Source organism: Sminthopsis crassicaudata, chromosome 2, assembly GCF_048593235.1.
Source record: "Sminthopsis crassicaudata isolate SCR6 chromosome 2, ASM4859323v1, whole genome shotgun sequence".
NCBI lineage: Eukaryota > Metazoa > Chordata > Mammalia > Dasyuromorphia > Dasyuridae > Sminthopsis > Sminthopsis crassicaudata.
In genome coordinates, this window is record NC_133618.1 from 5169322 (window position 1) to 5190444 (window position 21123).

At 62.9% G+C, this 21123-nt stretch overlaps 2 protein-coding genes across 5 annotated transcripts in view; one reads left to right on the forward strand and one right to left on the reverse strand.

The window, feature by feature from the left end:
- Positions 1 to 833: 833 nt before the first annotated feature.
- On the reverse strand, positions 834 to 17311 carry GEN1 (GEN1 Holliday junction 5' flap endonuclease). 3 transcript variants are annotated; one of them, XM_074285401.1, is made up of 14 exons: positions 17142 to 17311; positions 12888 to 13074; positions 12013 to 12196; positions 10499 to 10675; positions 9742 to 9852; positions 8485 to 8558; positions 7260 to 7351; positions 6555 to 6705; positions 5620 to 5656; positions 5447 to 5527; positions 5113 to 5243; positions 4954 to 5015; positions 4377 to 4523; positions 834 to 3864 (listed from the first exon to the last, which is right to left on the reverse strand). In XM_074285401.1, exons 2-14 carry the CDS (start codon positions 13046 to 13048, stop codon positions 2732 to 2734), a joined length of 2541 nt encoding a protein of 846 aa, XP_074141502.1. In that variant the 5' UTR covers positions 13049 to 13074; positions 17142 to 17311; the 3' UTR covers positions 834 to 2731. The 3 variants fall into 3 exon arrangements, with proteins under 3 accessions (XP_074141502.1, XP_074141504.1, XP_074141505.1); XM_074285403.1 differs by having other exon boundaries at positions 17133 to 17311; XM_074285404.1 differs by lacking the exon at positions 17142 to 17311 and having other exon boundaries at positions 12824 to 13004.
- Positions 17312 to 17318: 7 nt separating this feature from the next.
- Positions 17319 to 21123, forward strand: part of SMC6 (structural maintenance of chromosomes 6) — a 32841-nt gene continuing 29036 nt past the window's right edge. The window contains exon 1 of one of the 2 annotated variants that reach the window (XM_074285399.1): positions 17319 to 17667. The gene's annotated coding sequence lies outside the window, so the exon portion shown is untranslated. Of the gene's footprint in view, positions 17668 to 19491; positions 20077 to 21123 lie in introns of those variants that run through there. The other variant, XM_074285400.1, reaches the window with a different exon arrangement.

A 21123-nucleotide genomic window follows, 5' to 3' on the forward strand; every position in this document is an offset into this window, starting at 1 on the left:
TAGGAAAGGGTGATCCCGGCTCAGTCCCATCCATCTCTCAGAAGAGCTGCTCCGTGGGTCACCTTGCCCTTCTTGCATGGCTGAGAGCCGGCAGCTGCCCAGGCCCAAACCCGAGACTTCTCCTCCTGACTGCCGTGCTGTGCCAGCCCTACTGGCACCTTTGGGGGTAACCAGCCACAAGTGGTGGGAGGGGGGCAGGTGAGGAAGGACTGAATCTTTGACTCTGGAGGCAACAGGAAGCCCTGAAGTTCATGGAGTGAGGGGGATACAGGCACGCTGGTCTGTTTCCATGGCAATAGGTGGCTTCCGGACACCCCCTTGGGGCTTTTTCCCATCGACAATCCTCTGAACTTGAACCACTAAAGGATGGGGCTCCTCTGGCTCCCTGTTACTTATAGGGACAAGAATAAATGCCTCTACTGGGCACTGACCAGTCCTTCCCAGCCACCTGATGCACCACACGGCTCTTCCCTGCAGCCAGCCATCCCTCATCCCCAGGAGGCACTCCCTCCTCCCTTCTACTGCGGATGGGCCCTGGAGGGCTCCTCCCAAAGCCTTCCTTTCCAGGGGGGGGCTCCTGACTCTTTTCTATCAGCAGTTCTGTCACTGCTTTCCCGCAGCCTGTATTTCCTTAATAATGGCAGGGGGAGAAGAGGAGGATCCGTATGGGTGTGTATCTGGGTACGGGGGTATAACGTTATATCCACAGACAGACAGAGTTGCGTGTACAGGGGACACATTTCAGCAGGAAAAATGCAACATCTTTTTCAACTCGCCCCAAGCTTTAGGGGAACAAATTGCTTCTATTTTCTAGAACAAAATCAAGTTTGATCTTATAAAAGGTGTTTTATTTCTCTAAATAGAAATTGTTTTCAAAGCAATACAAAGGACTGAGCAAGAGGAAAAGCTAATCCCCAAACGTTTTCAATTTGGCAACTCACGTTGGCCTCTTATCCCCAAATTGTCTTGAATGTCTGGAAATCTTTTGTCTTCTATATAAAAACAAATTAAGGTTTGCTTTTAAAAATTCTTACAGAACTAAGCAACGATGAAAAGCTTCACTTTGGATCCGGTTAAAAGAACACATTTTCCTGTGTTATCGGCCGGGTCCTTCCCTGCACATGATCAGCGTCTTAAGGAGCTCCAAAGGCTGCCGCCACTTTCACAGATGCTCCACAAGCTTCGGTGGGCTCCCTCCCCGGTCCAGGACTCCCTCCTCCGTCACACTGAGCTGCCCCCTGGCCGCCTCACGGCTCCGAGCCGTGAAGGATCCTCCGGGAGCGGTGATCTTTAATATGAATTTGTGACCATGCATGGCCCTTTGGGGGGCGTCATGGCGCCAAGCCGGGGCTCAGAGCAAAGGCGGCTGTTGGTCCTTCCCAGCCGTCACCGGACCTCCGAGGTGTTCCAGAAGGAGCTTTTAGGGTTCCCTTCCTGCCCCCTGGTGATGGTGGCCCGATGCAGCTCAGGATGTTCCAGCGCCGGGGCACGAGCTCCATCACTCACTCAGACCCGCGGGCACGGCCCCGGAGCATCCGTGTCAAGAACGGGCCGGCGGTCCGCGGCTGGGCCCAGCCAGCCAATCACTGAGCTGCGGAGGGCGGGCTGACCCAGAAGGCGAGGACCTGGCGTGGGATCTGTCGGAGAAGTCCGCCGCGTCTCGGGACCCCGCTCTGTCCCCTCTCCCCCGGCTCCAGGCAGGAGGCCTTCTCCAGCTCACCCGGGCCACTGGTGACTAAGAGCCCAACTGTGTATCTGGGAAGTGCCCCTCAAGGGTCATGGGGAGATCATTTCCTTCCTCCTGGGCCCCCCGAACGTGGCGCTTTTCGGAGCTGGGGGACGTCTGGGGTCCGGTGCCGGAGAGAATCACCATCAGGAAAGTGGGTCATCTGCTCAGCTCGAGAACCACCTGCCCAGGGACGCACGGGGTGGGAGCGCTTCACTAGCGACTCCGGGTCTGCCCCAAACTGAAAGCAGAACCCCGCTCACTTTCGGTTCCGAGTCCTCCTCGAGGCCCCATTTCGGCATTTCAGAACATCAGAGTGAGGGAAAATCACGGCTGCTCTAGACCTGGATCGACCGGGACTGCTCCAAAGCCGATTCTGGGCATCAGCTTTTTAAAAACGTTTAAAATAATGTTCTTCTTCATCTCCGTGTAGACAATTCATAGAATTCATTTTAAAAAATTCTGGGCCCCCATTTTCTCCCCCTGCAGTCACACGTGCTCACCTCGCTCTACACAGGAATGGGGGGAGGGGGCCACAATTGGGAACAAAAGGGGGACAAGAAGTTTAGCTACTTTGGCCTATAAAAAGAAATCCCAAGCGGGGGCGGCTGCGGGAAGGCGAGTCCTCCCGGTGGGACCTCCGGAAAGAGCCGAGGCTGCTGGTCTGGGCCCGTCAGACGCCCGAGGATCAACAGGGCGACGCACGGTTACCCTGCGGCTCTCAGGGTCCCAAGGAGAGGGAGCGGGGCTGCCCGGGCTCCGGGACGGCTCCGGCCTCCTCCATGCCTGCGCCTGACGAGCCACAGCCCGGCTGCTGCTGCTCCCTCTCCCTCCCCCCAGTTTAATCCAGACCAAATATGAATCTTCCCCGAGTGAATCCTGACACAATCAGGCCGCTCCGAGCCCCGGCAGGGCCCGATCAGGTCTGGGGACCAGGCCCTTGCTCCGGCCCCTCTGCGGTCCTCCAGGCGGGGCTCAGGGTCACGGCGCGCCCTCGGGGGGCCGTCAGCTGCTCTGGAACCGCAGTTTCAGTCTCTGGGCCAAAGGCAGAGGGCTCTCCAGAAGCAGACTGGCAGCCTTCGCTTCCCTGGGGGGGGACGGGCACAGGCCCGGCCGTGGCGGGCTCCCGGCAGCGTCCAGGAGGCCGAAGGCGGAGGCGGCCGTGGCCGAGCGCGGGGCCCCGGCTCCCTTACAGAGGGCTCTGGGATCTGGCCACGGGACGCCGGTCTGGAGCCAGGCCGGAGGGCGCTGCTCGGACTTCCCCTTTGGACGCGGGCACTTCTCGCTCCTGACGGCCAGCTCGTCCTCCTCGTCCGAGGAGCTGCAGGGGAGGCAGACGCTCTTTTTGGGGAGTCTCTTCGGAGCAGCTTGAGCCTCGGGCTGAAGTCGGGGGAGCCCCCGGCCCAGGGGTCTCAGCATCGGATTGCTGGGCACGAGGGGCGCGAACGTGCCGGCTCTGGGCGCCCTCACGCTCGCCACGTCAGGCTGGTCCAGGCCACTCTGCGACCGGAACATGGGGCTCCGGGTAGGCTGCTGGGGCTCGAAGGAGGCGGCGCTTTTCACGGCGAAGGGCCCTTTCCTCTGCAGCGCCGAGGCTTCCTGGGCCTGGGCCAACAGCTGGGCACACACTCGCTCCTTCAGAGGCAGAAGGGTCGAACCGAGGCTCGAGAGGGCTCTGGCCGAGCCGGCGCTCTGGGGCTCGTGGGGGCCGTCCCCGCCGGGCCCCGAGGGGTGGGCCCCCGGGGAGGCGCTGAAGGAGGTGCCCTCCCAGTCGATGGTGCTCAGCTGGAGGGCCTCGATGGCCGAGGTGTCGTCCTGGAGCTCGGAAATGGACAACAGATGGCCGCTGGCCCCACTGTGCTGAGAGCCCCCGAGCCTCAGGGGGGTGGGGGTGGAAGCGGGGGTGGGGGTGGGGGCGGGCAGCTGCCAGGCCTCCAGACTTAGGGGAGCCACCCCCCAAAGCCGGCTGCCCCCCGCCGGGCCGCTTCTCTGCGGCCACTCCTCCTCCGGGGGCGCTTTCAGGGGCGCCTTGGCGGCCGGCCCCGGTGCCATCTCGTGGGAGAGTCTCACGTGGGCCAGCAGGCCCGCCACTTCGCCCACGTCCGGCAGATCGCCCACCTTGGCCTTGTTTTTCTTACCTGTGCCAAAAAAGGAAGGAAGTCAGCGCTCTCCGAGAAAGGCAAAACAGAGAACGATCCCGGCGGTCTCTGCCGGGCCTGCGCCCCGGGGGTCTCCAGCAGGCACCGGGATCCTGTGCGGGCACTCGGCGGCAGGCGCGGCCCGGACCTGACCCTCCCAGGGATTCGGGGTTTGGGGGGGTCGGCCCGGACCAGCCTGGGGCCACCTCGCGGCTCCTCGTGGGCAGGAGGCGCCCGGTAGGGCCGGGGGGCAGCGCCAGGGCCTTCTGCCAAGGCCCGCATGGACCTTCCCGGGAGCCGGAGCTGCCTGGGGCACCGGAGGGAGGGAGAGAAAGGGATCTGTCCCAAGTTACACGCCAGGATGGGCCGGGGGCAGGGGCCTGGTCTTCTGCGGGGGCGCTCTGGGATCTAGCGACAATCAGCGAGCCTTTGCCCCCCGGTGCCCACCAGCGTGAGCCAGGCCTGCCGTACCATGCGGGCCCCAGCCCGGCACCGCCCACCCCCAGACTCACTCCTGGACTTCCCCTGGTTTTCCTGCAGCTGCTCCTGGTACTGGGCGACCACCTCGGGGTAGGCAGCTTCAAACGAGGCGGCTTCCTCCACGGTGAGCACGGCGGGCGGCCTGGTCTTGGGAGCCGCGTCCGCCATCACGTAGTGCTCTGAAACACAGGGGCGGGCGGGAGGCTGGCACCTCGCGTGCGCTGACGCCCTCCCCGGCACCTCGCGGGCGCTGACGCCCTCCCCGGCACCTCCCTGGTGCTGACGCCCTCCCCGGCACCTCGCGGGTGCTGTCCCACCCCCTGTGCCCCCAGGCTCCCCACTCTGAAGCGAGCCCCACCCCTCCCCCTGCGGACCCCGTCTGCCGCGGCTCTGGCTCCCCGGGGCCCGGCACAGGAGCTGGCATACAGCAGGTGCTTAATGGAGGCTCCCCGGCCAGCCGAAGGACAGAGGCGCTGGGGGAGGACGAGGCGAGAGCAGCGAGAGGACGGGCTCCCTGTGCTCACAGCCACCTTCTGACCCCATCTTGGGGCCCTGCCCGCTCGCCCCCCGCAGGAAGCCCAACAAGTGCCCACCGTGCCCACCACGCACCTGGCTTGTGCCACAGGATCTCCAAGCACGGGACGCCGCTCCTGAGGCGGGGGCGGGTTATTCTGGGAGACAGAAAGCGGCCGTTTAACGCGGGGCCGCCTCGGACCCGAGCAGCCCCCCCCATTCCTCGTGGACCCCGCCCGGAGACCCCGCCGTTACCGCAGGGGCCGCAGCTGGCCGGGGCTCTTGTGGCCGAGCTTCCGCTCCTCCATGTCGTGATGGGCCACGAGCCCCATCAGCTTCTCGCAGGCGTAGTGCCGCGGCCACTCCAGCTTCTCCAGGGCGAAAATCTGCACGGACGCGGCAGCGAGCGCTTATGCGGCCCCTGCTGTGTCCCTGCCTCCCTGCCCACAGAGAGCGCCCGCTGACCGAGGGCTGGGGGAGGGGCGGGCGCTGGGGTCTCTGACCGAGGCAGGGGCCTGGCGGGGCGGGGGGCCTGGTCCGGCACCAACCCCCCAAGGAGCGCGGAGGAGACGGCCGCGCCCCCACGCACCTGAAAGGACAAGAGGTCGGGTCTCCGGAAGCAGATTTTCTTGGTCAGGCGATCCTTGTTTACCTGGAATTCTTGAATGACCTGTGGGGGGAGGGGGGCAGGAAGAACACAAGCAGGATTCGCACCCGGCCCCCGGCCGCCCCCTGAGCGCTCGCTGTGGGTCTGGTTGTTACCTCAGGGAACGGGAATCCTTGGCAAGCACAAGCTTTCCTAGAAACAAGCCACAGGCCAGAGGTCAGAGGCCGCGAGGTCAGAGGCCGCGAGGTCCAGCCCCCCGGCAGACGGTCACTCCTGGGCCGGGCAGAAGCACGAGGGGCCCCGGGGGAGGCTGGGCCAGAGGCACGGACTGAGGGTCTGGCCTCCGAGCCCCCGACGGCTCACAGACGGGGGACGCCCGCGCCCAGGACCACTCCCACGGTCCCAGGGGGGCTGCGTCCCCGTGAAAACTCTGGGAAATCGGGTGGGGTTCAGGGGAGGAAGGGCTCCTCATGGGGTCAGGAGGTCAGGGGTCACCCCAGCAGCTCTGGGCACAGGTGGGCCTCGGGCCGGGGGAGCCAGGACCTCCCCCAGGGCTGAATGGGCTGGGAGCCTCTGGGGAAGGTGGGGGCAGCCCTAGTGTGGCTCCGTGGGGGTGCCCGGGCCACGGGGGCTGGGACCCTCCTCCTGGGGCCCTGGGTACAGGGCCCCTCCAGCCGCTCAGATGACCCCACCCCCATCGGGGTCTCAGGGGCCCCTCTGCGGCCCCCTCGGTCTCCTTTACGGAACTTCACGCAGGGAGACCTGGGAGGGAGGCCCCTGCGCCCCTGCCTCCGCCCTTGGACCATCCCACCGGCTCCCGTTCACGTGCCCCTCTCCAGCCCCGCCCTGCACCCCGCCTCCGGCATCCATCAGGACCTCCAGCGACACCCGTGACCTTTCCCCTCTACTGACATTCCCTAGGCCGGCCCCAGCCCCCGGGGTCCCCAGCAGGTCTCGGGGGCACTCACTATCCTAAAAGTTATTCAGGGCTCGTGGAGCCGGTCTGCCCGCCCGTGGGCAGCGCCCCCTGAGGGTGCCCCCGCCCGGTGCCCAGAAGGCGCCCAAGGGGAAGCGCCACGAAGGGACCCACTTCCTGACGCTGTTCTCGGCGGCGCCCTGCAGCCGACGGTGCTCGGCCCGGTGCCACTCGCACAGGCAGCGGTACTTGGGGTCGTGGGGCTCGCAGTAGCGCTCGCTGCCGCACATCCTGCACCCGCGCATCTCGTGGTCCCCGGGGGAGCCTGCGGAGACGCAGCGCCGGCTCACCGCCCGCCCACCGCCGCCCGCCCCCCGCCCCCCGGGCAGGGCGGGCCCGGCACCAGCGGACGCTCGCGGCCCCCTCGCCAAGGGACGAAGGCGGCTCTTGGGAGGGGGAAAGCGGGGCCTGGAAGAGCCGCCGGAAGCAGGGACGGACGCCACGTTCTCGGGCCCGAGGACGGCCACGGAACAAAGGGGTTCTGGCCGCTCAGGAGGAAGGCTCCGGCCACACGAAGCCCAGCGAAGCGGGAGCTTTTCTAGGGGCCGCGCGGCTGTGACTAAAGCGAGGGCTCGGGCCTTACTCTGGGGGACCGGAAGCCCCGCCCGGCCCTCGGACAGCGCCCAGTGACATCACCAGGCCGTCCCCGAGCGGTGAGAAGATGGGACTCCCTGGGAAAGTCGCTGATGTCGGCAGAAGGGGAGGAGGAGAGGGAGCCGCAAGCGTGGGCCCGGACGCGGGGGCAGAAGGGCCGGCGAGCAGCGGTCCCCGGGGGCCGGACGCGGCTGAACGACCGGACACCCCACGGACGTCCCCTACCTGGATGGGCGCACACGGAGCAGTGAGCCGGCTTCCTGACGGGGGCTGGCGGCAGGTCGAGGCTGTGGGACTCCTCCTTCCACTGGTCGAACCTGGAAAGGCAGATGTCCGAGTGGGGCCCGGGCCGGCCAGCTCAGGCTCCTCTGATAACGTCCCCTTCCAGACAGGGCCGCTCAAGTCGCGTGTGGCCTGCCCAGGACTGGCCAAGGGCCGGCGGGAGCTGCCACACAGGCCCGCCGCCATCCCCGCTGGCTGGGGCAGGAGGAGGGGGCGGGGAGGCTGAGCCCCGCGGAGCTTCTCGGAGCCAGGGGGTCTCCAGGGGCTTCCTCTGCGACCTCTGACCTGGGGCGGCCGCGGACTCAGGTTCAGTTTCGTCCTGTTTGCGGATCTCCCTCACTTCGAGAGGCTCTGCTTGGAAACAGCCGCGGGCAGCGAGACGCGTCGGAACGCTTTATGCCCCGACTAGGCTAATTTGACCACCTGACCGCTGACGGGAGTCCCGGCAGCTCTGCCCGCGGCCAGAGGCCCAGAGAAAAGGAAGAGCGCAGGCGCCCGCGGAGCTTCCTCAGACGCTCCCGGGAAAAAGGGGAGTCCGGGAGCACGTGGGAATTTTCAGTCAGAATCTAAGCTCCCAAAGCATGAACATAAAAGCAAACCTGTGGAGAGCTGGCCGGGCCCTGAGGCCGGGGGTCTGGCCTGACCCTCCCCGGAGCCGGAGGGCCGTGCTCAGCATCCCTGGGCGGGGGGCTCCCGGGCCGGCCCCGAGCCACAGGGAGGCTCTCCACACGAGGAGGCTCTCCACACGAGAAGCCCCCCTGGGAGAGAGCGGAGCCCGGCCTCTCTCACCTGCCGGCCCGGCTCTTTCTGACCTTCTCGACTCCAAGCGTCCACCCTCTCTGCTGGCCCCTGGGCCCGCCTCTCCCTGCATCACCCCACGTGACCCGGACCACTCCTCCACAGGACCCAGCTCCCTCCCGCCTTCCTCTCTCCCTTCCCCCATTAGAAGGGAAGCTTCTGGAGGGCAGGGCCATCTTTGCTTTTAGGCGCACAGGAAGCACTTGCTCCATGCTTCCTGCCCCCGGCACACAGCCTCCTGCCACTGCAGGGAGTGAGCGGGCATGTGCCAGCCCGCCGGGTCCCTCCCAAAGGCAGTCTCCTCCCCGCCCAACGGGGGCTGATGATCCCTCCGGGAAGAGCCGCGCCCTCGAGTTCCCCTCGCACTTACCTCTGCAGCAAGCTCTGCCCTTTCAGTGCCCGCACAAGCTTTAGCGCCTGCTCCTTTCCAACTCCAGGGACCCCCTTCAGGAAGAAAAAACAGCGTGACCCAAGGAAAGCGCCCTTAATCCTAGGAACAAGCCCCAACAACGGCGGATGCCCCAGGGCCCTGTAAAGGGAAACGGCGGGGAAGCGAGCGGATCCTTCTGGAGCTGCCGGACGAGGCCTCCGAGAGGGCAGCGGCACTGCCGGGATGGCTGGGCGGCTTCTGGGGCCCGAAGGTGGGCGATGGGGCTCCTCACCACAGGGGGCAAGAGTTACAAAGGACCGGGGACATACGAACAAAGTCCAGCCGGCTCCGGGGAACCCGCCAGCAAAGACGCTGACGCCAGGGCCGGTGAGGAGGTCTCGAGGGCGGCCCCGCCGGGGCTGCACAAACAGACGTCGGCTGCCTCTCAGAAGCCCTCCCTCTACCAAACCCGGGTCTCGGAGGCAGAATCTTCTCCACGCGCTTCCACCAAATGCATTCGCCCCCACGCCACGCCGCACTCCGGCTTGGGAAGGAGCGCTTGGGGCTGAAAACGTGCTCTGCGTGTTAACCGGTGGGCTCGCTGTTACTCTAGATCGGGGTCTACAGCCCGCCGGGTTATGGCAAAATCAGACCGGAAGTGACGTTCGACCTAAACTCGCATTAGCAAAACACGCTTTGGCACTGGGCTGAGACAGCGGAGAGTGTCCGGCCCTCCCACAGTCTGAGGGACCGCGCACTGGCCCCGTTTAAAAAGTTTGAGGACCGTTGCTTTAAGATGAAGCAACAAATATTTTTAAAAATTCATCTGTTTTAATTTCCAACGCGGGAAAGCTGACAGCTGACCCCCGCAAAGAGAAACTCTTAAGAGTGACCAGCTTGAGGACCACCAGCTTCCTCCATCCATCCAGCCCGCCGCTACGGAGGTGACTGTGCTCCGAGCCCCACAGCAGCACTGGGGTGACAGGGACGAGGCACAGGCGGCTCCTGCCCTCAAGGGGCCGACTCCCCGCTGGGTGAGCGGGGGCCCACGTACGATGTGAGTCCACACAGAGCATGCACGGAGCTTTGGGGCGGTAAGGGGGGTGCCCCCGCAACAAAGGCACCAGGGCAACATGAGCCCCAAGCAGGTCTTTTTCTCAGTCTGTGGCCACCCCAAGTCAAACTAACATGGGGCCCATGAGCATTCGCTAGAGACCTGGGAATGACCAGGCAAAGGGGGCGGCGCCGGCGGCTTACCTTCGGAAGGTAGTCACAGCCCAGGAGCACGGCCAGGCCGATCAGGGTGTCCCGATCCAGGCCCAGCTCCTTCTTTATCGAGGACATCGTGTAGCAATCCACGTGGGGGTCCTAAAAGACAGGGAGCGGGCGTGTTTGAGCTTCACGGGCTCCACGGATCCCTCTCAGCAAAGTCTCCGCACTGTGTGTGTGCGGAGGGGACAAACAAAACCCCAACGTCCCAGTGGGAAGGGAGGACCATTCAGTGCCAAGAGCACCCCGAGGAGACTCGGGCAGGCTCCACCCAAGGGGTCCAGGCCCGGGAGGGACTAAGAAGCCCCGCCTCGAGTCCCACACTCTTCAGAGGAGGACGAGCCTGAAGCTGGTCACCCTCGGGCACTGGGTCAGAGGCAGACGCGGCATCCCGGGCTCCACGGCCCTCGGGGAGCCGATGGCTGCTGAAGAGCTTTCTCTGTAATCGTCATCCTCATGGCGTCCGTGGTGAAGAGCGCTCTTACTGAGCAGCTGCCCCCGGCGATTTAGTCCCATCCTGCCCCCCGGCTCCTGACTCACAGGAATGAGCCCCTGAAGGCGCCAAGGCTGGGAGAAAGGAAGCTCCCCGCCCGGGCTCACGCCCTGGGATGCTCCAAGACAGCCCCGCCCCCAGGCCTCTCTGGCTTTGAGGGCTAACAGCACACTGCTCAGAATACCCCCCCCCCCAATTTAATCACTCAACAATAATCATCGTTTTCAAAAATTAATTTTTTAAAACACGCACCTTTGCATTCATGGTGAAATTTCGATAAACGGTCTGCGCTCCGTAAAGGAAAGCGTCTCCATCATCAGTGAGGCAGCCGTCCACATAGCCATGGGCATTGAGGTAGGCGCACATAGCCTCGGCTTCCCCGGCTGCTTGAACCCACGGAATCCCCAAACACTCCAACAAGTCAAGGCACTGGGAACAGAATCCACCAAAATCAGGGCCCGCTTCCAATCAGTCAGTCGGCATCAAGTGCCCACCGTGTGCAGCAGCTTATGCTTCCTGCACGATCCTTCTCCAGGAACCATGACGCCCAAACTCGTAAATAAATAAAGGAATAAAGAGATAAATGAATGGATGGACAAGTAAATGAATGATTGTGTGTGTATATGTGTGTGTGTATGTGTGTATGTAAATTTACAAATGCTGCCTTTTGAGAACACGGGGATTCCAAATGTAGGTAAATGATAGGGACAGATGTTACGGAGAGAGGGACAGATGACTGATGGGTGGGCGGGGAGATAGGCAGATGGACACAATGTAGTTTAGATAGAACGACTTGAAACATAACATCACAGGCTTTGGTTTCAATGTTAACCCTTAAAGATCTCTCAATGGGCTTAGGACAGGACCAACGATTGTCTATTTCTCTTCTGCCAACCTGTGCTGCCCACCCAGCGAGAAGCCTGCTAAAAGCGCAGGACTGGACACTTCAGGGGATCCTGGGAAGTCAGTCCCCTGCCGCTGCCTCTCATGCGCCCCCCCCACCCCCCCGCTAGCTCGGGGTCTTCTGCAAAGACAGAGGTTCACATTCAGGGCAAGGCAGGCCACCTTGGGGACAGCAGAGAGCTTCTTACACTACTGAGCGCTCACTAGGGCCGGCTTATGGCCCCCCTTTATCTACACAGAACGGATCGAGCCGCGAGGAGGCTCGCTCTCGGAGGCACGACGTCAGCAGGGGCTGAGGAGGCCGGACGCTGCCCTTCACATAATCCACGTCCGATCCATGACTGAGACTTTGTGGGGGAAAGAGCTTCTCTTGTAACAGAAGGAGCAGCAGGAAAGAAATTTCCCAAGAAGGGAACTGGGCTCCTAGGACTCGATCCCAAGTGCCCCGTGTCGTGCAAATGAATATTTAAGAACAAACTGGACGACAATAAGCAATCATGGAAAGACACTGGGACATTTCCTGCTTGAGACAAAGGTAAAAATCACGTTCAAATGGAAAATAGAGAGAAATCCCATAAAGGTGGAAGGGGTGCTAAGTGTAACGAGCGCTCCAAGTCACCAGGTTAAGGAAGGGAAGGGAGAGAAGGCCTGGAGCCTGACCAAAGGCCACCCTCTGGCACGGATGCCCGTGCACTCCCCCAATCACCATCTCAGCACTCTGGCTCTCTTCGGTACCAAGACCCTACGGAAGCCCCGAAGCCAGAAACCCAAAGTAAATAAGTGTCCTTCCCTTCTTAGAGGCTGTGGGGGCCGTTTTAGCTCCAAACTTTGGGGACAGAAGGGCCCCTGTCTCTGGTTCTCACCTCTTTTAAGACAGCCTTGAAAGAGGATCTTGTGAATCTGTGGGTCCGGTTTTGGGGGACCCCGTAGCGCGTCTCGCTCCGTTTGCCCATCACGTCTGCTTTCAGCTTGGGAGCGTCGCCTTCCATGACGAAGAGCAGTTTTACTCCCATTAAGGTTAGAGATGAGATGCGAAAAAACAGGTTCCTGAACGGCCCAAACAGATCTAAATGAACCCCTGGCTCTGAGAGTAGCCGGCGAGGGGCCAACCCTGGGCCACGGCCGGCCAGCGTCGCCTCGCCCCTCTGCACACGCGCGGCCTGACTCTGTCCGTGGGCACATTTGCCTCAGCTCTCTGTGCCCTCACACCTCCCTCTCCAGCCCAGGAAATGACTCTGGATGTTCTCTCTACATGTTAGATTCATTTCCTTGTGTCCGTGCCATTTGCCCTAAAATAATGTAACCACCTGGTGGGCAGAGAATGTGCCCGGATGCGTCACACTGTGGCTGACGTGGGATCGCTCTCAGACGTCCGGGAGGCGATGCCGTGACACGCGAGTGAGCTCGCCTTAAGGGAGGCTGCGCCGTGCACTCACCAGCCTCAGCCTCTCCCCCGGGGTCACCAGGCTCCCAGGGCAAGACACGGTCAGGACAAATTAGTGGGCAATGCCACGCTTGCCACTCTTCTCCCATGCCAAGTCTCCTGAATGAGGAGCAGGACGTCTGGGCAGGCGACGCTCTAAAAAAAACTCAGCCCACCACACCCCACGGGAGCAGGGAGACATGAGAACCAAGGCCACGGTGATGGACGTGGCCGCCACGAATGCAACGCACCTGAGGTGGGGCTTGACGTGGTGCCAGCCAGCTTCCATAAGAAGCAAGGCCACGGGGGACGCACCTGAGGTGGGGCTTGACGACGATGCCGACCATCTTTTTGACAGCGAGCGCTTCGCACACCCAGAGACTCAGGTCGACGGCCAGCGTCTTCCCCTGGAGACTGCGGAGATGGGCGTGCTGCTTGACAGGCTCCAGAATCTGCCAGAGAGCGTTCACCCCCATGCTGCTCCTCTCCGGTGGTAGGAAAACTGTTGAACAGAAGGATTTAATGGTCCCAAATGAGAAATCTAGATATTACACGGAAAAGCAGGTGACTGCTCTCCTTTCCCATCAATTAAAAACATTTCAAGACGATGAAGAACAGATGCAAGAAGGCGGGACCCTGTGCCCACGGGGTCTGTCTGCAAAACCCTAATACAGATGTGGGGGATCCTTTGAGTCCTCACCGGGACGCAGTTAAAAGGACGGACGAGTCACCATTTACCCATTCCCTTATCAGGAGAGGAGCTCGGTGGGATCCTTGAAACAACCAAGAGCATCAAGCTAGAACTAATCTCAGTAATGTGAGAGAGATGAAAGCTGGGATGGGAAATGGGGTCAAAGCCATGGCGAAGGAAGTGATCAGGGAGCGGGGAGGGCGGGAGAGGGGGCCTCTGTCTCTGTGTGCTGGACTCACGTGAGTCCTGGCAGCGCCCCCCACATCGACAGCATTTGATAGTCCCATCTGGGCGGGGCCCGAGGAGCCCGGCAGAAAGCCAGCCCACACCTAAGAAGTCCTTCAGGGGGACCGCACGATGGGAAGAACAAGGGTTTTCATCCCTGAGTGTAACGTGCTGTTGTCTCCAGAAGCTGCCGATCACTCTCTGGGAGGAGAACTGCCGTGTCAACTCAAACCTCTCGGACAGATTCTTCTAAGTTACCCTTCGCCCCAAGTCTCCCTGGCCCCTGGCCCCTGATCCTCTGGAGTCGCCGTGTATCGAGGGAGCCAGGGCTTCTAGTTGGGAGGATGTTTGTACCACCAGGCTACCGTGACATCCTGGGTAAATACTTATTCTGAAGCTCAGTAAGTCTGACCAGCTAACGAATCCTAAATAAGGAGAGAACGTCACAATGGGGGCTATCATGAGCCGGTGGGACCTTTTTAGGGTCCTCAAAACCCCAAAGGGAGAAAAGTCAGAACGGCCAAAGTGCTGTGGGCTTGAAGAGGAGCCTCCATCGCCCTTTCTCCACAAGGCAGCTGCTCCCTTCAGCCCCTTTGCAAAGGCTTCGTTGTCGGCCTCCCCTTCTCGTGCCTCCCTGCTAACTGTGGCCCCATCACTGGTTTCCGAGCCCTCTGTCAAGTGTTCAGCAGCTTCCGTCCCTGGACTGTGAAGCGGGGAAGGAGCGGAGGCAGGGCCCTGATTCTGGGCCCCCAGCCCAAAAGGAAGCTAATGGGAGGCTGGATGGGCAGGGCCAAAGAGGCCAAAAGCAGAGTGGCTGCTGGGCCATGGAGAGAAGGCTGCGGAGGCTTGGGAGCTCAGGCGGCCAAGGGCCGGCCTCGTGTGGACAGAAGAGAAGGGGAAAGAAGCGCAGCCGGCCCAGGCCCCCTCCTTAAATGGAGGTTTGGGGAGGAGCTCCCCACTCTTCCCGTCAGAGGGCTCACCATCACTCCTCCCTCCGCTCCCAGCGCAGAGCTCCACACCTCCTCAGCCTCCCGTCCCCGCCACTTCCCCCACTCACGCTTTGGCAAGCTGGCCCCCTTAGCCCCACTTGGCCGAAACTGCTCCTCCGAAGGAACCCCTTAGCCGCTCAGAACTCATTAGTCCCTTCTCCAACCGATGCGCCGGCCGTGGCCCCGCGGACCTCCTCCCTCCCCAGTTATTTTTCTTCCTGGCTCTGGCTCCTGCTACCTGCTCATTACTTCTACTCAGCTCCTCGTCCGCTTCTCTCTGCTCTCCCGGCCCCTCCCCCCGCCTCTGCCGGGGCTCCATGGCCAGGATGGTACATCACAATCGGCCCGGAGCTGCCTTCCAGCCTCCCTGGAGGTGGCCGCCCCTGCGGGGCCGGCCCAACTCCCATCTTGTCCTGCCTGCCCTGTTCCGGGGTCCCGCTCTTCCTTCAAAGGGCAGCCCCTGCCGCGCGGAGTTGCTTCTGAGCTTCTCATTTCTAGGTACTCTGGGATGAGGGACTTTCTGGTTCTTCTGGTTTTATCCGACACATTCTTCTACGTGGTTGTGTCTCCCACAACAGGATAAAAAGTCGCCGAGCTGATGTTCCCTTACGGGGGTCTTGTTTCCCCAGAAGGAGGCGCAGCGTCCGCCGCCGTGGCGGGTGCCGATCTGCTTAGTGACTGGCGGCCCACTCCGCTCGCCATGAAGCAGCTGGTGTGCCGAGCCCCTTTGGGATCAAGGTCCAGTGCACATTTGTGAGCCGTGTGACCCTCCCCCCAAGTCAACTCAAACTTTATAATTCATTAAGTGAAAAACGGTCACGTTACTTGTCACTCACGGTAAAGGAAATGCTTCCTAAAGCGCTATGTCTACACGCGTACATATGTGCGTGTATGTATGTTTGTACAAAATATCACCGAATATGTTTTTAAAAACTCAAACAGGACCCGCACATGCCACTCAAAGGCAACGAGTGAACCCCCAGATAGGGAAGCTCCAGCATGAACAGGCAGAGCGCCCCCCACTGGGCCCCTCACCAAGGGGAGCTGCTGTGAGGCGAAGACAACCTGGTCTGCTGGCTCTTGACATCCTTCCTTCTCCCTACGTCTCCTCTGGGCTGAGCCTCAGACAGAGGCCCCTCTAAACCATATTTGCTTATGAGCTCAGGCCCAGGCCTCCCAGAGGAAGCTCCAGCTGCTGCTGCTGCAGGCCAGGCTCAGGCCTCCCAGAGGAGGCTCCAGCTGGTGCTGCTGCAGGCCAGGCTCAGGTCCAGGCCTCCAGGAGGAGGCTCCAGCTGCTGCTGCTGCAGGCCAGGCTCAGGCCCAGGCCTCCCAGAGGAGGCTCCAGCTGCTGCTGCTGCAGGCCAGGCTCAGTCTCAGGCCTCCAGGAGGAGGTTCCAGCTGCTGCTGCTGCAGGACAGGCCCAGGCCTCCCAGAGGAGGCTCCAGCTGCTGCTGCTGCAGGCCAGGCTCAGTCTCAGGCCTCCAGGAGGAGGCTCCAGCTGCTGCTGCTGCAGGACAGGCCCAGGCCTCCAGGAGGAGGCTCCAGCTGCTGCTGCTGCAGGACAAGCTCAGGCCTCCAGGAGGAGGTTCCAGCTGGTGCTGCTGCAGGCCAGGCTCAGGTCCAGGCCTCCCAGAGCTGCTGCTGCTGCAGGCCAGGCTCAGTCTCAGGCCTCCAGGAGGAGGCTCCAGCTGCTGCTGCTGCAGGACAGGCCCAGGCCTCCAGGAGGAGGCTCCAGCTGCTGCTGCTGCTGCAGTGGGCGGGGCCAAACCAAGCCTCCCAGATGGGGTTTACCCTGGTAAATTTCCTGACATCCCCAGGAGCTGCCACTGGATGGGGGAGGAGCGCCCCCTGCTGGCCTCTGATGGGGTGCACGCACAGCTTCAGGTCCAAGGGCAGTCCCCCTTTCCCTCAGGCCCACAGGCCCAGCGCCGCACCTGCCCCAGGCGCCCATCTCCCGGGCGGGGAGAGCCCTCGCCCGGCCGAACCTCTATCCCGAGAATCGGCTCTTCTCCCTCCAGCCGGGGTCACGGAGCAAAGCTTCCCGGGGCCGCTCTGGGAGAGCTGGGACACCGTGACCCGGGCGCTGGAGCCTCGAAACCCCTGGGAGACCGAAAGCCTCAGGCCCGCCCCGCGGGAATGGGGCACTCCGGGCACAAGGACCGCGCGGCGCTTCCGAGAGGCTTCGGGAGAGCGGGGAAGCCGCCCGAGGGGAGCCCCAGGAGGGGCAGGGGCCAGCAGCCTCCCGCCGGGCGCTGAGGCAGGGGCGGCTAGGGAGCCACTTGTCAGAGGAGGAAGCTGGGGCAGCTGGGCTGGATTCTGTCACGGAGGGCGGCGGGAGGAAGAAGCCTGGAGTCAGGGCTCGGCGGGGGGCGGGGGCGCGGGGGCTGGCCGGGACCCACCGCTGGCTTTCTGCACTGGGAGGCTAGAACCTGGGGGGGGGGAATACACGGGGGTGGGGGCTCAGCCTAGAACACGAGGGGGGGTCTGTGCTGGGAAGGGCCCGGGAGGGGGAGGGTCACGTGGTCCGGCGGGGGCGGCGCTCCAGCCCCTCCACGTACCACCCCCCCGCTCCGGCGGCGACGCAAAATCCGAGCAGCCCCAGGCCCGGCCTCCCTCCCATTCTCTCCCGGCTTCCGTCCCATTTCGGGTCCGCACCTCACTCACCGCGAAGGCGCGCTCCGAAGCCGAGGCCGTCGCTGACTTCCCAGTTCCAAATTGGCGCTCGCACCTGGCCCCGCCCCTGAGCGGATGGACAGCCTCCTCTGCCAATGGGAAACGCCGTCTCTCTTGCCCCGCCCCTCGCCTACCGGTTCCGGCGCCGGGAACCGTCGGTACCGCCTTCGAAGGGCCACCCCATGGGGCGCAAGCGCAGTGTTGCCCAGGCCGGCTTCGCCCGAGGAATCGCGGGAAACTCCCTCTTCCCAGCGGAGATTCAGTCGGGGTCGTGCGGGGGCGGGGCGGCCGTTGCGCAAGCGCAAAGGGAGCTCCCGCTGTGGGCTCTCTCCTTCCGCGGTGCGGTGGGCGCTTTTTCCCTCTTGCAGCGGCCGCTTTTGGCGGGTTCCGTGGGCAGTCCGAGCCGCGGGCTCCCGTGGGGGCGAAGGCCGGAACGCCTGCGTGGCCTGGGGGAGCTGAGCCCCCATGCCGCTGGGCCCCATCCTCCGCGCAGCGGCGGCTCTTTGAACCTCGCCAGGTAGGAGGAGGGGGAGGCCCTGAGGGGGAAAGTTCAAGTTCTCTCCCTCGGGGAAAGGGGGCGGGGTGGCGGAGACACAGCTGGAGACGGAGGTAGAGAGGGAGGTAGAGACGTTGGTGAGGGGGCTGTCAGGGCCTATGCTCGGAGGTGGGAGACTAAGGGAAGGGCCGGAGGGGGGGGCGGGGCGGCGGTGTCCTATCTGTGAGCACTTAAGGGGCGCCTATTGTATACCAGCAAAAGCTCCAGGCAGCGCCTGCTCCGAACCCTGAGTTAGAATCCTAGGGAGGCGGGGGAGGGGAAAAGAGGAGGAAATGAGGGGGGGGCAAGGAAAGAGAAGAGTAGTGGGGGAGGGGGAAGATGGGGTCGGCTGAGCCCTCTGGGGGAGGGGCACGTGCCTTCTGGGGACTGAGTGGTCTAGAGAAGACCCCTTGAGGGAGGGGACAGATGACCACTAGTGGTCGCCAGGAGGGCACATGCCCGTCGGGCATTCAGATGCCCGCCAGGCCCATTCAGATGGCGCCATGCAGGATGGTGCAGATGCCCGCTGGTCAGCAGGCCGCCTACGTTTCTGACTTGGGCCTTGCTCCCCTGGAGGCCCCAGACCCCCTGGCAGCGCCCCGGGGCGGGCCCCAACGCGCCGCCTCCTCCTCCTTTGGTGAGGTCCCTGGGCAGGCAGGGTGGCGCCCCGCGGAGGTCACTGCCGGGTGATCCCTGCGGTCTGATAAGCGGGCCGGGAGGGCCCCTGCCGAGCACTGGGCCGCGCTGGGCCCCTGGATCCAGAGCTCGGCCAGCCGCCCGAGCGCCAGGGGGCGGAGTCCCTCAGGACGCCCGAGCTCCGTTGCAGGTGTGAGGGGTGGGATCCCGGAGCCTCCTCCGGGACTGCAGGGGGCGCATCGGTGCAACTCGGGGCTATTGCGTGGTTTCCTCCGCATTTCTTCCCGGCCGGGCCTGATGTTAGAACTGGAGAAAATCGGGGGCTCAATGTGGAGGGTCTGGGCTCCCACATAGGGCGGTGGGATACCAGGAAAAGTGGGGCGGGATAAGGGAAGTGGGACCAGGCGCCTGGAGTGATGGGGAGGGGGCGGAGGGAGGGGTCCCGGGTGAGGAGAAGCAGAGCTTGAGGAGCAGAATTAAGGTCACGGACAGGATGGAAAATGGGAGACGGGCACGCTCCGGCCAGGCCCGGGAGCGGGATTTATTGGGAAAGAAAAATGGGCGAGTAACGATGGATCATGTAGTCAAACGGGAGAAGCCTGGGCTCTGTCAGCCGCGTGACTGCAGTAGCTGCGCCACTGCGGTGCACGGGATGCAGATGTACGCTCTCCGTGTGCTCGTGCGTGTGCACGTGCGCGCACCGCTGGGGGGGGGGCAGGGAGCTATGCGGCAGAGAACAAAGTATCTCCCAAAGCCGGGAGAAGGTGACCCCGAGTCCTCTGCCTGGTACTTTGTGAAATGGACATTTGTTACACATCGGGAGTCCCTCCTGATGGGCCGTCAGCCGCGTGACTGCGGTAGCTGCGCCACTGCGGTGCACCGCGGTGCAGATGTTCGTCTCCGTGTGCTCGTGCGTGTGCACGTGAGCGCACTGCGGAGGGGGGGGCAGGGAGCTATGCGGCAGAGAACAAAGTATCTCCCAAAGCCGGGAGAAGGTGACTCCGAGTCCCCAGTCTGATACTTTGTGAAATGGACATTTGTTACACTTCGTGAGTCCCTCTGATGGTCCGCCAGCCGCGTGACTGCAGTAGCTGCGCCGCTGCAGATGTACGTCTCCCTGTGCACGTGAGTGCACCGCTGGGGGTGGGGTGGGGCAGGGAGCTATGCGGCAGAGAACAAAGTATCTCCCAAAGCCGGGAGAAGGTGACTCCGAGTCCCCAGTCTGATACTTTGTGAAATGGACATTTGTTACACTTCGTGAGTCCCTCTGATGGTCCGCTAGCCGCGTGACTGCAGTAGCTGCGCCGCTGCAGATGTACGTCTCCCTGTGCACGTGAGTGCACCGCTGGGGGGGGTGGGGCAGGGAGCTATGCGGCAGAGAACAAAGTATCTCCCAAAGCCCGGAGAAGGTGACTCCGAGTCCTCCGTCTGATACTTTGTGAAATGGACATTTGTTACACATGGGGAGTCCCTCTGATGGTCCGCCAGCCGCGTGACTGCGGTAGCTGCGCCACTGCGCGCACGGGGATGCAGATGTACGTCTCCCTGTGCACGTGAGCGCACTGCGGAGGGGGGCGCAGGGAGCTATGCGGCAGAGAACAAAGTATCTCCCAAAGCCCGGAGAAGGTGACTCTGAGTCCTCCGTCTGATACTTTGTGAAATGGACATTTGTTACACTTCGGGAGTCCCTCTGATGGTCCGCCAGCCGCGTGACTGCGGTAGCTGCGCCACTGCGTGCACGGGATGCAGATCTTCGTGAGTGCCTCCTGATGTTCTGTCAGCCGCGTGACCGCGCGCTGTTTTCCTTTCCTGTCTTTTTCTGTTTTGCTTTTTCTTATTTTCTATTTAGTTTTAAGTAAATATTGGAAAAACCAGAAGGTCTGAGGGTTAGTTTAGAACGTTGTGTTGAGATGGGTTTGTTCCTTTTCTGCACAAACCCCGCACTTTAGGAGGCTGGGGGGGGGGCGCCTTTCTCGGTGATTTGAACTTCCTAAGTCGGCCAGCGTCAGTTTTTGCTACGTCTCGGCGCGGTCGGAGGCCATGAGCGCGGAGCTTTTTCCCTTTGTGGGGCTCAGGGGGAGGGGAAGGCGGTAAATGGGCTCCCTCCCTCACAGACTGGATTCCTCCTGTGGCCGGGCCTGGGTCCGGTAGCTCCCGGGGCCTCGCTTGGACAAAGAGCCCCAGGGTGGGGAAGCTCCGTCCGGGCGCCCGTCCGGAATTAGTCACCGCTGGGCGGGCACAGAAAGGACTTAAGTAGCGTGGAGAGGGGAGATGGCCCCTCCCCCACATGGCGGTGACCTTGGAGGTCATTTATGTTTTTAATTTTTTTATTGGGACAGTTGGGGTTAAGTGACTTGCCCAGGGTCCCACGGCCAGGAAGTGTTAAGTGTCTGAGGCTGGATTTGAACTCAGGGCCAGCGTTCTCTCCACTGCGCCCCCTAGCTGCCCCTGTGGCTCATGGATAGTGATTCATAGAGGACACGGTGTCTCTGAGTGAGTCAGAGCGGGCAGTGAGGAAAGTGTTGAGGGGTCCCGCGGTCATCAGCCCCTGACCCGCCCTTTCCCTCCCCCCGCCCCCGGGTCTGCTCCTTCTCCACCTGGCCCAGACCCTCCCGTCCCCTCTTGCCCCCCTCTGTCGGGGCCTCCTCCCGGACAAGTCTGTAATCCAGAGGCGGTCAGTCACAGCCTGCAGGAGCAGGGAGGGGGCGCGCCCCAGGGCGAGGCTGGGGGAAGCCGCCCGGCCCTCTATCGGTGACTGCTCTCACTCTTTGTGTCAGCCAGGCGCTGGGGGTGGGCTGGTGC